The 15,501-nt window shown below is 37.3% G+C and overlaps 1 protein-coding gene across 1 annotated transcript in view; it reads right to left on the bottom strand.

Moving 5' to 3' along the window:
* Positions 1–10,012, bottom strand: part of LOC145687511 (cell adhesion molecule Dscam1-like) — a 1,370,399-nt gene extending 1,360,387 nt beyond the window's left edge. Inside the window, exon 1 of the mRNA XM_081760977.1 lies at positions 9,802–10,012. Within this exon, the coding sequence (XP_081617103.1) occupies positions 9,802–10,012 (211 nt within the window). The remainder of the gene's footprint in view (positions 1–9,801) is intronic.
* Between the last annotated feature and the right edge of the window lie 5,489 nt (positions 10,013–15,501).

Genomic DNA, 15,501 nt, shown 5'->3' with positions numbered 1-15,501 from the left:
ATTTTGAAGTACTGTAATTGTTAATTCATTTTAATGTATTTACCGAATAATACTTATTGTCAATACTTTTGCAAATTACAGTTTTGTTTACATATTTTATTTATTCCTTTTCAATTCGTATTGGAAGATGTTGTTGGTAATAACTTATTTCTTTATTTCCACACTCGTAATTCACACTCTAACACCTTACCTTGCCTAACCCTGAATGATACTTAACATCCACAGTTCTTTTGTCGTCATATTTGCACTCACCTTTCGTCACATTTTAGCCACCGATGCTATATTGAACGACATGGCATGAAGCTAAGATTCAGACTGCAGAGATCTTGATTTCTGCTGAGTCCAGTTTTACCTGGAAACATAAATTATTTCAATTTTTTTTTCTTCTTCGGACTACCAACTTTCTTAAAAAAAAATCGGCTGTCGCAGAGACCAACTACCTGCAATCTTTGAGATACAGTGGTGGAGACTCAGGAATGCCATCTCGTTCCTATAACTTGTTTATGGAACGTTGAAAATAGTTATATTTGGCTAGGAAGTGAAGTGAGGAAGTGTTAAGAAACTGATTGGCATCAGTTATCGAACCAGCAACCTAATAGGACATTGCCCCAGACAGCGAAGGAGGAACATTCAACTTCTCATCAGTTACACAAATCCTTCAATTCGGAGAATTTACATTACGTAAACTTATGTGTCTCAATTGAAATATAATAGTATGTAGAATCTTTCATTTCCTAACCACGTGTAATCAAAATAAACAAAGTCATAATTTCCTTATATATATATATATATATATATATATATATATATATATATATATATATATATATATATATATTAATTTTCCCTACAGTCAGCATGGCCTGATGATTCGCCATTAGCGGAAAAAAGACTCTCCCGGGGGAGAGATCTTTGTCGTACCGTCGTGACACCCACGGAATCATATCTTAAATAGACAGGTCACAAAGGTCAAGGGGTCTTTTGTGTTGTCTTTCGTCAATGGGTCACTTGGCTTGCAGTAGTTATTATTCATCTTTATTTGATGATCCGAAGCTGTTGACAACAGTTGTATGTCATTCTGGCTGTGGCTCTGGATGAGGGCCACTCAAATTCTGTGGTAGGGAGCATAGGATCGAGCCAGCCTGTTCGAAGGTCAGAGGAAGCATGGAAACTCTACTCTTGTTCAATGAGAGCACGACTGCCAAAAAGTGGAGTTGACTGAGGAGACCGTAATCCAAGAGGAAGCGACCCTGATGACCCGAGACCGAGACCAGACTGCGAAACCTGGAATTTAATCTTTGTATTGTGATTTGTGAGATAACTCCTGATATCATCGTACCGGTTCCCGGAGCAGATGGAACAATCCTTGGAATTTTTCCCCTCACACAATCTCTTCTTTGTTTGGTAATCTATCTTATGTTCACTCTCCAAATTTGATTGTTGAGTATAATTTTCATGTTCATGATAAACTTACACGCACAGCCAATTTAATCTAATCTATCTGTAAGACTATACACGCACAGCCTAATGAGTTTTGCGATCTACCTGTTCTACCTCCCTGCTAAATGATCTCAAAACCTTCGTTTTGAGTATAGGTAAACAATTAGCAAATAGACTTCAAATTTTAAACAGATTTCAATAATAATAATAATAATAATAATAATAATAATAATAATAATAATAATAATAATAATGCAAGGAGTTTTTATATTATCACACCTTGAACGCATCTAGTCATATATAGTTTGGCTCTTTTTATTCTTGTAGATGTAGTTGTCATACATACGTACTAAACCATTTGAGAATGCTCCAAGAGCGTTGTCAGTACGAACTTAAAAGGAATGGATAGATGGAGCGGGAAGGATAACTGTGATTGCTAATAGATGTAAATATTTTTATCCGCACATTGTACTGTTTCTCTCAAAAAAAAATCCATAAATATCATCTCTCTGTGACTTACAGTTCCCGAGATATGGCTTTTTAAATGTTCAAAAATTCTAACTATTTTGGCTAATATCTGGGCAACGGTGGCCAGTTAGTCAGTGGCCATCGGTTGCTATTTGGGACCCAAATATTTACCATCCTCTTATGTATTTATAAACACCAATATAATCTCTCTATAAAGCTGCTCCGTTGCTAAGTGGTGGAGTTTGCCGTGAGCAGCGGTGTAGTGAACATCGCTGTGGTGTGCCTCCGATCTCAACGAGATTCTTACGTTCGTTGAAATTGTTTGAGTGTTTCGTTTACTGTACTCAGTCGTGTGTTCTCAGTAGTAGGAAATACAGTGTACCAGTGAAAACTAACAGTTCATACCAGTGACAAGCAGTTTATTGAACATAGTACTCCGTTTTGTTTTTTCTTGTCATGAATAACCTTCGGAAAAATACTGTGCGGCTTGCATTTGACAAGACGACACGAAATATCTGGCCTTCGGTTGCGCTCATCCAGACTTGGTTAATTAATGAGTTACAGTTATCAATACACGATCTTGAAGCTATTCAACTTCACAATGATGATCATAGCTTGTATTTGAAATTTAAATCGCAAGAGAATGTTGACACATTTTTACGACGACACCCGGAATCACTGGATTTTCGACATGAAAATGGAACAGTAAGTCAGGTCAAACTTTCAAACGCTAGTATACAGTACACTCGTGTACGCATTTTGGATCTCCCGATGGAAATTAGTAACGATGAACTTAGTGCTGTGCTTTGCCCCTTTGGAAAGATCATGTCCATAAATGAAGAAATGTGGTCGAATACCCTCCCTTTTCCCATTTACAATGGCAATCGTATTGTGCAAATGTGTTTAGGAAAACATATTCCCTCAAAAATTGTGGTACGGGGTTGTCGTGCTACTGTGATGTATCAAGGTCAACCACCCACGTGCTTCATTTGTCTGGCTCTTAACCACGTCGCAAGTTCTTGCCCTCGCAAAACGAAAGCTCAGATGCCTTCAGTTCCCGTTACTGGATTTAAGATGACCGAACTTTCTACTGGAAAAATGCCCCCCACTCCGAACTTTTATCCATCTTTTAGTGCAAAAACCATGACTAATGAGCCTAAAACCCACAATATGGACTTGGAAAACACTTCAGTTGCCGAGGATGTTAATCTCCATGCTGATAAGGACTTCCCCCCTCTTTCAAGTCATTCTGAATCACTTGCCACAACAGAACCAGAGGAACGGAAACAAGATAGTAGTGTCACCTGTGAGCACCCTATACAACTACGAGAGCCACAACACGCTGTGCATAATGTTTCTTCGTCTGAGTGCCCACAAAAACAAGAAGAGTCTGTTAGCTCTCCTTCCCCTTCCCCCTCCACTGTGGTAGTTCCTTCTTCCCCTTCAGTGGCTGTAGTGAGTGACCCAGTTTTCAAAAAAAGGAAAACAAAAAGGTTGCAAGACAATGCATCGAAAACAAGTGAGTTGTCTGTGTGGAATTCTCCGACTGTATCGCTGCCAGCACCAGTGGCACGTGACAACATAGCAATAGTCAATGAATAACACGTTTGCTCCGTGTATACCTGTAGATTAACACAAATGTCTCACGCGACGGTCAAAGCAAGTGTTCCACGTCAAGGCTTCCTTCCTCTTCAAGGGCAGGAGTGTTACTTGTTTATACTTTAGAGGTGAGAATCTCCTATTGTCCTTCGATCCACAATACGTCTTTATCGCTGGTGTTTACATTCTATGAACATAACCATAGTGTTTACTAATGTGTCGGGAAGTCCAAGGTTTCACAGGGAAGTGTTTGCCCTGTATTGTTTATTTACTTATTTTAATTATTTATACATTGTATATGCAAGCAATTCCTAATTCCACGTCACGATCCTATATCTCGTTAAATATTCGAGGGATTTCTAGTGATAGTAATCGTACTCTATTACGTCGTTTTATCATGCAAACATCGGCTGACTTCATATTACTGCAAGAAGTAGCGTTTCAGAATTTTGACTTCCTCCCTATGTATAGAGCCTATGTGAACGTGGGCCCTCAGCACCGAGGTACTGCCATCTTGTGTAAAAGAGGTGTCGAGGTTAGGAATGTTGTGTATCTTCCATCTGGCAGGGGTATAGCAATAACTTGTGATGATCTAACTCTGATTAACATTTATGCCCCAAGTGGTTCAAATAATAGGAATGCAAGAGAACAGTTTTACAATGAAGACATTTTACCCCTATTTCCCACTATTCCCACAAAAATAATATTGGCTGGGGACTTTAATGTTGTGAATCGTGGGATAGACACTACCTCGAAGTTCATTCCTTCCCCTGCTCTCCAACAATTAATTTCCTCCCTCAAACTCAAGGATGCTTGGGTACAACACCGCCAGGATCTTCAGTTTACATATAAGACTCAAAATATGTCTAGTCGCATTGATCGATGTCATACAACACCTGACTTAATAGCTTCTGTCACCGATATTCATTTACGGATTATACCATTCAGTGATCACGCAGCAATACTCTGGACATGCAAGTACAATCTCGGTGTTTCGGTTACTTACGGAAAGACTGAGTGGAAATTAAACAATCAATTACTTAATCATGCTGAAACGAAATGTATCTTTCGTCTGAAATGGGAGTACTGGCTCCGACAACGTCATTACTATCCAACTTTAAATGAATGGTGGGTTAAATACGTTAAGCCGAAAATACAGAGTTTTTTTAAATGGCAAGGTGCTGAAGTACAAAGAGAAAAACGAGAAAGTCTCGCATATCTGTATCGAGCTCTCCAGGAGTTGTGGTTCCTCCCCAGTTCACAGCAAAATATGATAGCCATTAACAAAACGAAGGCTTGGATCAAACAAATCCAAGCTACTTCGGTCAGACAATATGCCCATCGCCTGCCTCCCGGTGGTTGTCTTCCCGATGAACATATTACCCTGTATCATTATATGGCTCAACATAAACGTCGCGTTGCTAAGGTTATTGACGTAATTAAGCATGATAATCGAACGATCACGTCCCTCCCCGAGATACAGCAGGTATTCTTCGATCACTACAGAAACTTGTACGCTAAACAAGAGGCACCTCAAGATGGATACCAGCAATACCTGAATCTCCCCCTTCCCGTCCTGTCGGACAGGGAGCGCCAGTGCTTGATGTCGCCCATCACAGAAGAGGAAATAAGTAGGACGCTGGCTCAGTGTAATAGTGATTCCAGTCCTGGGGCAGATGGATTATCGTATGCATTCTATCAAAAGTATTGGGATATAGTCGGGAAGGACATGGTTGCCCTCTATAATGAACTATTACGATCTCCGAACTTTCTACAAAATGAGGGTCACGTGATATTTCTTCCAAAATCTAAAGACGCCACAGATGAAACACACTATAGGCCCATAACCTTGTTAAATACCGACTTAAAATTGTTCACCAAACTTTTAGTGCAGCGCATGCGCAATCTCTTTGCTGATAAAATTAGTCCTTTTCAAGCAGCGCTCAATAAAGAAAAGAATGTGTATTATGCACTTACGAAGATTCGCGATGTAGTAGGATACTTTCTTTTTGCCAGAAAACCGGCCTGTCTTCTGTCATTGGACTTTCAAAATGCCTTTGATCGTTTATCACATGATTATCTTTTTGCAGTGCTCAGCGCATATAAATTTCCGCTTAGCTTCCTTAATATTATCCAGCAACTGTATAGCACGGCGACTGCTCGACTACAGATAAATGGTTTTCTCACTCAGTCCATTTCACTGAACAGCGGAGTCCGCCAGGGTTGTCCAATGTCCATGTTTCTTTTTGGGCTTGCTCTTGAACCTCTCTTATATAAGTTGGCTGAGTATATCCAACCTCCGCTTCACGACCTGCAAAATCTCTCCGTCACGGCCTATGCTGATGATGTGAATATTAGTTGCACGACATTACAACAGTTTCACTATATTATTGCCCAATTACGACAATTCAGTGATATTAGTGGTGAACGTATCAATTTCTCTAAAACAAAAGTGTTGGCATTTCATAACTGGAAAATGGATGGCATTCCAGAGCCCTTCTCAACTGTTGAAGTGGTAGATCAAGTTAAAATATTGGGTGTTATATTTTCGAATAGTGACAGTATCCATTATGAAAGAATTTGGGATCCATTACTGAATACTGTGCGCGGGCTGTGTCTCCAACAAAAATTACGCAAATTAGACCTTATCCAACGTATTTGGTATGTAAATCGTTATTTGTGTGCAAAATTATGGTATTACGCTCACATATATCCGATATCGGACCTCTATCTTCGAAAACTTCATTCTGTTATTGGTTGGTTTATTTGGGCAGGACTTTATTTTCGTGTCACACGTAATACCCTTATTCTACCTTGGAAACAAGGGGGCTTACAGCTCATTTCGATACGTGAGAAATGTAAGGCGTTTTTCTTAACCAACAACTATAAGCAATATCAATTTCCTGACAGTATTACACATCAGTGGCTTTCGTGCTGGATGGTCTCATTTCCAGCACCCAACCCCCCTAATATGGAATCCCTCAAAGACGCCCCTGTGTATATTAAAGAATGCGTGCAAGGTTGGTCGTATCTACCTCTCTTGGATCCCACCAATTATTTCAATGTAAAAATTATGGGTCAGTACTTACTTGCACCTCTGTACAACGAAATGGTTCCGCACGTTCAGCAAAAGTTTCCCACAAAAAACTGGAAAATGATATGGCATAATGTGCACAATGTCACTCTGTCAACGCAGGTGAGGAGTACCTGGTATATGATTGTGAATGAGCTTGTTCCTACTAATGTTAAATTAAAACGTATTGGAGTACTACAAACGGATATGTGTCAACGGTGTGATCAACCTGATACGATTGAACACAGACTGCAATTCTGTGCTCAATCACCTGATATCTGGAGAACGTTAACAAGAATGTTAAGTGTCATTTGCCGTTTACATGCAACTGTGTTTGAACCTCAGTATATACTGTTTCCCGACTATCGTTTCTTTCCGATCACCAAACACAATACTGTCACCTGGCTAATTGGACAATCACTTTTCTATATCATGGATACGTATCCGTGTGGCAATATGTCTGATTACATTATTTTTCTGAAAAATGCTTGTAAAAGATTTTCTGTACAGTGCGAAAACAAATATTTTGCTCACTACTTACGAATCTTGTATAATGAATATATGCACTGAGATGTTATAAGTTCCTGTAATGTAATCAAATGAAAATAAAAAAAAGTGGTTAGCGTACGCGCCTTTGGAGTGATAGATCCGGGTTCGATTCCCATCGGTAGCTCGTGTGGTTCGTATTCCATGTTAATCAGTAGGTTCAAATCCCGTATAGCCTCGCTGCTGTTCGGGACGTTAAACTCAACCAATCATCTCTCTATAACCAATATTTTTCGAGAAATGGCTCCTTAAATATCTGGAAATCGGCATTTTTTGGTCAATAACAGAACGGTAAGTCATAGAGAGATTATATTTGTGATGTTCAATATCTAAGAGAGTAGTAAACATTTTGATACCGATATTAATTGGTGGCCAATGACCAACTGGCCCTGGTGAAACGAGTGGCCTCTTGGACAGTAGCCGCCAGTTACTACTATTTGATACCAAAATATTTACCATCCTCTTAAGTATTAATTAATACCAATATCATCTCTCTATTACTTACTGTTCCCGAGATGTGGCTCCTTAAATCTCTGGAAATTCGCCATTTTTTTTTGCCAATATCTCGATAACGGTAAAAGTGACGCGAAAAGTTTAATCGCTTTCTCAAATATGCTCTATCGAATGCATGATTCAAAATTGAAAAAAAAAAATCGCAAATAACTGACAGACGAATAGACAGACAAGCAGACATAGAGAATTCAGTAACGAACTTTTTAAGTTCGTTCAGAATCATATTTCATTTATATTTTATAGATAGCAAAATGCTAATATTTTCATTCAATGTTTTCAGCAGCATTATTACTGACAAATTACCCTAAATCTATTGAAGGATAAGTTTGAAAAAATGAAGAGTATGCGATCGTACTGAAGTAGTAAAACGAAGTCATCTAAGAATTATTAAAATATGAAAGTTTTTTTTTTATTATTGTTTCGCAGAGAGAAAATAGCAGTTAAATCATTTTCCCTTTGTTGCTTACACAGTCCAGCCAAAACATTGTGACCATCTACCTAATATATAGTATGCTAATTTTGACCCGCAGGGCATAATAAATGGAGTTTACCATGGAATAACTTTTGCGTTGGTAGGTGGCTGGAGATGTGGTGCACCACATCTGCAAACACAAGTCACTTAGTTCCTGTAAATTCCGTGGACGGAAGCTATGAGCTAGGATCTGACGTTCAATAACATTCCAAATATGATCGACTGGGTTAAGATCGGGTGTGTATGGAGACTATTGCAACAACTGGAATTCACCACTCAGCTCCTTGAATCATTACAGCACAACGTTTGTTCTGCGACAAGAATTGTGGACCTGCTGAAAAATATCATTGCCAGATGGAAGCATGGTCGGCATGAATCTGTGTACCTGATAAACATCGACCTGCGTATAGCTAAGAGTCTTTATGTTGTCATCCATACGCACTACTGGCCTCATAGATGTTCATGTGAAGGTTCCTCAAACCATAGTGAAGACATCTCTAGTCTGTCATCATCCTTAGACATGTGTCAAGATGCTGTTTCCCTGAAATATGACGGATTCTGAATCGGTGATGAAGGTCGTATTGCAATTCACAAGATCATGCAATGTTGTGCCCTTTCACGATGGCTTAATAGTGATGAGCACGTGCCCATTCTTGTCGCAGTCAACAATGAAATAGGGTTAGCTTTGGTATACTTGTGGGACATTCGGCTGCGGAGGCTCGTATCTTCAATGTAAGGTGAACTATGTGCTCAGACTCACTCCTGCTTTCTCCACTGTTAAAATATACTGCCAATTGTACCATAGCTTGCTCGCTACTTGCTGCACCAACATTGATACTCTACGACATCTGATATTTTAAATAAAGTGTAGCCGTCCCATGCCTTGTCATTTGGTGTTAGTTTCAAAGTCGTTTTCCCATCTTTGGAAAACACTAACCACGCAGCTCGCGGACACCAGGTAAGTCGCGATGTAACCGAGGTTATTGTTTCCATACTTCTTGTCATCTCAATCTGACCCCTATCAAACTCTGATATAATGTCATATTTTTCCATTCTACGCATAATCATCAACTGATTGATCGCGTGAGATCTCTGCCTCCATCTGTCGAACGGTTCTGTCTTGCCCCTTGACTTTTATACTAACCCAATCCCCTCGATACAAAAAAAAAAAAAAAAAACTGTAGGTGGTCATAATGCTTTTGAGTGGTCAGCGTAGTTTATAACGTTGTTTTACAGACTTTTGAAACAATAATGCCAAATTTGGTGATTCACATGAACAAATTTAAGCGTGGTACAGATTAGTAGCAAAATGCATTGTTGAAATCCTAAAAATTGCTGAAGAGTGAAAACTATTTGTGAATGTTGACCCTTAAAAGAGTTTAAACTTACCTTCTAATAGTGGCTTTTCTATGCGAATTTACATGTGTTTACTAAAAGCAACATATATGAAAATACACATAATAATAATAATAAAAAGAAAGATCATCTTATTTTGCAACTTACACATCAATTTATTTGGTCAAGGTTTTGTTCTAACTATGAAACACCGTTAATATTGTGTTCAAAAGCAATATTGCGTAGAACATGTGGTTTAACATGCAACCGCAGATTGCAATTTGATATAAATGTCAAACATAATATATTACACAGACAACAATGAAATCAGGAAAGTATATCAAGATTACCCTACCTCCGTCAGTTGATGGGTAGATATTAAAGTTGTCGTTCTGGATCCATGAAGTTACAGTCATATAGTCCCTCACATACGGTGGTACTTTGCACTGCAGGACAGCTGTGTTCCCAGGAAGAGCGTGCACATTATACACCTGGATGTCATAGCTTTGCAACACCACTGCAAGAGATAGAAACGGTGTTAGTGAAGTTGCTCCCTCGCGACTCATAAAGCGCTAATATAATTGGCTACCAGTGCCAGTCAATTAATCTCCAATGTATTGTAAACATTAACATATGCTCTAAAGAGAATGTTATTGTAAACTATTCTCATAGTCAAGAACTACATAACTTACATCACTGCTCAATGAGCTTCAAACCACTCAAGAGACAAATATAGTTGTGTTCTTAGGTTGTGTTGACATATTTACGTCATAACATAAACGAAGTAAGCAATTTTATTTATAAAACATGTCCAGACTTCCTTGGTGTTTTACCTCTCTTGCTACATGACAGAGAATTGGTAAATTATTAATTATAACACTTAAGATAATTCCTTTAGCGTGTTCTGATAATCTGAATAGGGAAATCGAATGTTATTCTAATTTTGAAACAAAGGTAAATAAAAATATTAAATTACTTTATTTCTAAACAAAGTAATAAAAATATATATGACTTTATCACAATTACGCTAGCTCTCTTTGCTGGTGTACGTGGTTAGCGCGTACGACCTTCGTACATGTGATACCGGGTTTGATACCAGGTGGGAAATCATAACAAAATAAATCACAATCATTAATTTTCATAAATCATCCGTCTCCTTTAGCCTAAATTATATAATCATGGGCCGTGAAACGAAACAATCATTTCATTTTTCTCTTTCACAGTTATGCACACTACAAAAAATTATCTGCAAACAAACAATATTTTGTGTTTTAATATATCTGCGTTTCCCATACTGAATTCGTTCAAGTTAAATTATAGCCATTAGTTCGCAAACACTGATATATAGGCAAACAAAATGTCTTGCTTTTATGTCCAATGGTTCAAAAGAAAGTGCCTTTATAATTACATTCCGTTCTTTAATTTTCAGGTTTAAATTTCCGAAATCCGTGAAAATGAACGACAGTTTCGATCTTTGTGGATGATTATTAAAGTCCATTCGTATGTCTCCATTACTTCAAAATATATACATAATAATAATAATAATGCAATTTCACTGTCCATGCACCTTATCTGTCTTGAATCGTAAACATCGTATTCGTATTCTCTGAAAAAAAAAAAAAAAAAAGAAGATACAAAATACCAAGTATAGGCGTACGACAGCTCAAGATATGTATTAATAGTACAATTTTATTTTTGCTTTCGGTTCGATTCGAGTTTATTAACTTTTAAAACCAAGGCTAAATGAGATGTGGACATTAGGACGTATATATATATATATATATATATATATATATAACTCTTTTTTCGCATTATTAAGGTGGATAGTGCGGAAAAAGTGGACATTTGTGACCAAAAATTCGCCTGAATTTCTTTCAGAATTTTTGGAGGTCGTTTGGGTGGCGCACATGGACCTTGAAATTTTGATAGTGATTTGGGTATGCAAGACGCACAAAAATTTCACAAAAAAAATGTCATTTTATGTATTTTTTCTTTACTAGTGTCGTTTATTGTTTTGTTTATTACAAATATGTTAAATTCATCCCTCAGGGATGGTTTCCTATGCCGTTTGGTCAAAAAAAAAAATGCTCGTTGTCAAAAGTTATGAATTTTAGGCGAAAATTATTTTTTTCTATTGATTTTTTTCCAATTGTTTTATTCGAAAGTTTTCCAACACAAAAGACTAAATAAAAGATATGTATTTCTAACTGCTAACAGTTCTTGAATTACTGCCCAACGCATGGATTATTTACATAGCTCATTGTGCTTTACAAATAACCCAGAGCTCTCTATAAGAGGTCCACCCACCCCAAATTATGTTAGCAAACACGTGTTTACTAAGGAGCAAGCCAAGATGTTGTTCTAGTTTTTTCCTTGGAATATATAGTCACTCTTTGTTCGCAATATCGGCATATGACATCTAGATTGAAATTTCGTTTTGATGTAGCCATCACATACGCTAACGCCGAAAATCGAGGAAGCAGACTCCGTGATGATTTTCGCAAGTCATTCCGATCCTTGGATGTAAGAGGAAATCTTGAATTTACCGTGTCCGATTCCAGGTGGAAGTTCGTTTGGTTTGGTGTGCTCATGAAGATGTAGGTCCTCGTCTCGTTGAGGCTAGATGCTGGAAAAACACATCAAATTCTAAACGAAACCAAAGTAGAAAGCATTATGCGCCTTGAAGGAGAATGACTCGTGAGAGTAAGCAGAGAGCGTACGGCATACTCCGCCGTGTCACCTTGACTACAGCCCTGATTACAATTATATATGTCACTGCCCGCTGGACGGGAGTTCGCTTGTTGCTATCGTAACGACTAGCGAACCTTCCGTCCAGCGGGCGGTGATATAAGTATTCCATCTTCAGAACATAAACATATATGCCCTATGAATAAAATTATTCCCATTGCTTCTTCCGTATAGTGCTAGTGCGTTAGTAAGTTCCATTGACTTTCAATTCATCCTGTTGTATTTCTGCAGATCAGTACTTACCAGGGAAGTATTCGGTGACGACATCAGTACAAGCTTTTTAACTTCAATTAAGCTTTGAAATTCAGCCAGAGGATTCGTCTGTCGCTAGATTCTGGGATGTATTTATTTATGTTTTTTTTTTTTTATTTTTTTTTAATCTTACCAACCATGTCATTTTTAGTTTTTATAAATTAATACCACATATTTAACATGGAATAATAATGTCAAAATAATCTCAACTTTACAGTGTGCAATTTCTTGTTAAAGTAATATAATTGACGAAATCTTGGCACATTACTTTCTCAACTCTCGTAACCTGCTAACTGCTTAGCTGACAAGGGACATCACCCAATTTTCCGGCTCCGATCTGAATGTTTTTTTTTTTTTTGTGCTGATAGAGGACATGTGTGTATTATTTGTTAAGACAGAAATTTTTGCCATGGTGCATGTTTTCTACTTTTCTATATTTTTAAAGAGTTGTGAAGTGGTTATTAGAGATTACAGCCGAAGTCCTTTACTACCCTTTGTAAACAGAGTGTTAATGGAAGAAGCAACCATGTAGATACATATAAGGCCTAGGGGGAAGTCGTATGGTAAGTATGACCTTGACGGCAGCCATCTTGAAATCCACCATTTTGAATTAAGGTCAAGTTTTTGAAATAGGAATAGGGTAATATGATACATAATTTCGGGCTAGAATTTAACCAAGAAGACAATGGTGAAATTAGTTTTAAGATACGTCCAATTCGGGAAAAGTTACAGGCATACTAATTGTTTATACTTACTATGTGCGTAAGTCCCTTACCTCCGCTTCTAGCCCGCGTATTAATGATAATAAGTGGATAAAAACGTCGGTAATATATATTGTACATAGAGGGAAGTGATACGGTGAGAGTATCCTTGACGGCAGCCATCTTGAAATCCGCCATTTCGAATTAAAGTTAATTTTTGAAAAATGAATACTTGCCATGTGACACCTCATGGGAAACATAGCATGTGACACCTCATTTTAATAGTAAATTTTCCAAAAAAGCCAATAGTATGCTTATTTTTGTTCTATAGTTAACTAGCATGAATTAAGACTGATTCTAATGTGCACCATACATCCATTATTCGATCTTTCAAATTGGAAACACTCCTAATTTTCACCGCAAGCTTTAAGATTCCAACTGGCTCTTTGCAATTGTTGCCATGGCTCATGTTTTTTAAATTTTTTATATCTTTTTAAGCATTGCCATTTGTCACTTCATGAATATTGTTGGGATAAGAATACAGCAATCTTTCTGAATTTTGAAGACTTGCCATGTAAATATTTATTTTCTCTGCCATGTAATTATTTATTTCGTATACCTGCCCTTCAAAAACTCGTTTACTGACATGAATGATTGCACAACGAAAGAACTCCAACCTTGCATTCAGGTAATACCGAAGACGTAGCTTGTAATGGATAATAGATGAGACGATAAATCAAATGAAAATTCACTTCAAAAAGGAAAACGAAATATGATTGTTGTGTAAATCAATGTTCTTTTGTTTTGTTTTATATCTATTTCTTTATTGTATATTTGTTTATTTTATATGGCAATCTTTTAGCTAGTCAGACAAAAAAAAGTCGTTCGTTTTCTAGTGATTGTTGTCGATGGTTCATGTTTGTAAGATTTATAATCAGTATTGATCGGGAACTCGATAAAGTTACATCTCTTTTTAAACAGGTAACCTGTTTTCACACTATGTTCATAGTACAAACAGTGTTTTGGGAACAGTCATATTATGCCTCTTTGATATTTTCTGTCATTCCTGCTGTTCCTTTAAAGTTGTATTTATTACAAATATTTTATTGTTTGTCGTTTTCGCAACACTTAGGCTACATTTCTTGATAATTTTGTGTTCGTATAACACCAATTTGTTTTAATTTCACTTGTATTTATTTACGTCTCGTAGATCTATAGATTCCTCATGTATTATGGTTTAAAATAAATAATTACATTGCAAGTCTTCAAAATTCAGAAAGATTGCTGGATGCTTATCCCAACAATATTCATGAACTGACAAATCACAACTATTAAAAGATGTAATAAATTTAGAAATCATGAGCCATGGCAGCAATTGCAAAGTGCCAGTTGGAATCTTAAAACACGCGGTGGAAATCAGGAGTGTTTCCAATTTGAAAGATCGAATAATGGACGCTTGGTGCACATTAGAAGCAGTCCTAAATTCGTACTAGTTAACTATAGAACAAAAATAAGCATACTATTGGCTTTTTGGGAAAATTTACTATTAAAATGAGGTGTCACATGCAATGGTTTTCATTTTTCAAAAAATAACTTTAATTCAAAATGGCGGATTTCAAGATGGCTGCCGTCAAGAATACCCTTAACGTATCACTTCGCTCTAGGCATAACATGTATTACCGAAGTTTTTTATCCACTTATTATCATTAATACGCGGGTTAGAAGCGGAGGTAAGGGACTTACGCACGTAGTAAGTATAAACAATTAATATGCCTGTAACTTTTCCCGAATTGGACGTATCTTAAAACTAACTTCACCATTGCCTTCCTGATTAAACTCTAGCCCGAAATTATGTATCATATTACCCTATTCCCATTTAAAAACCTGACCTTAATTCAAAATGGCGGATTTCAAGATGGCTGCCGTCAAAGTCATACCTACCGTACGACCTCTCCCTAGGCCTTATATGCATCTACATGCTTTTTTTTTCATTAACGCTCCGTTTACAAAGGGTAATACGGGACTTCTGCAGTAATCTCTAATAACCATATCACAAGTCTTAAAAATTATAGAAAAATAGAAAACATGCACCATGGCAAAAATTTATGTCATAACAAATAATACATACATGCCCTCTATCAGCACAAGAAATTTCATTGAAATCGGAGCCGGACAATTGGGTGATGTCCCTTGCGTGTATCCCAAACGCTTGCTGGCGAACGCAATACAAAATTACGACTTCGAGTTCTGTTTGCTATGGAAGGGATATTTGTATAATAAGATGTTATATTCAATACCACTGGTCGCTTCTGATTTCCCCATTCCTTGTACGTCACTCTTTTCTGGGTTCATGG

This window comes from Thermobia domestica, chromosome 6 (assembly GCF_964235325.1).
Source record: "Thermobia domestica chromosome 6, izTheDome1.hap1.1, whole genome shotgun sequence".
NCBI lineage: Eukaryota > Metazoa > Arthropoda > Insecta > Zygentoma > Lepismatidae > Thermobia > Thermobia domestica.
The sequence above is the reverse complement of the archived record's forward strand: the minus strand, read 5'-3'. Positions and strand labels throughout refer to the sequence as shown.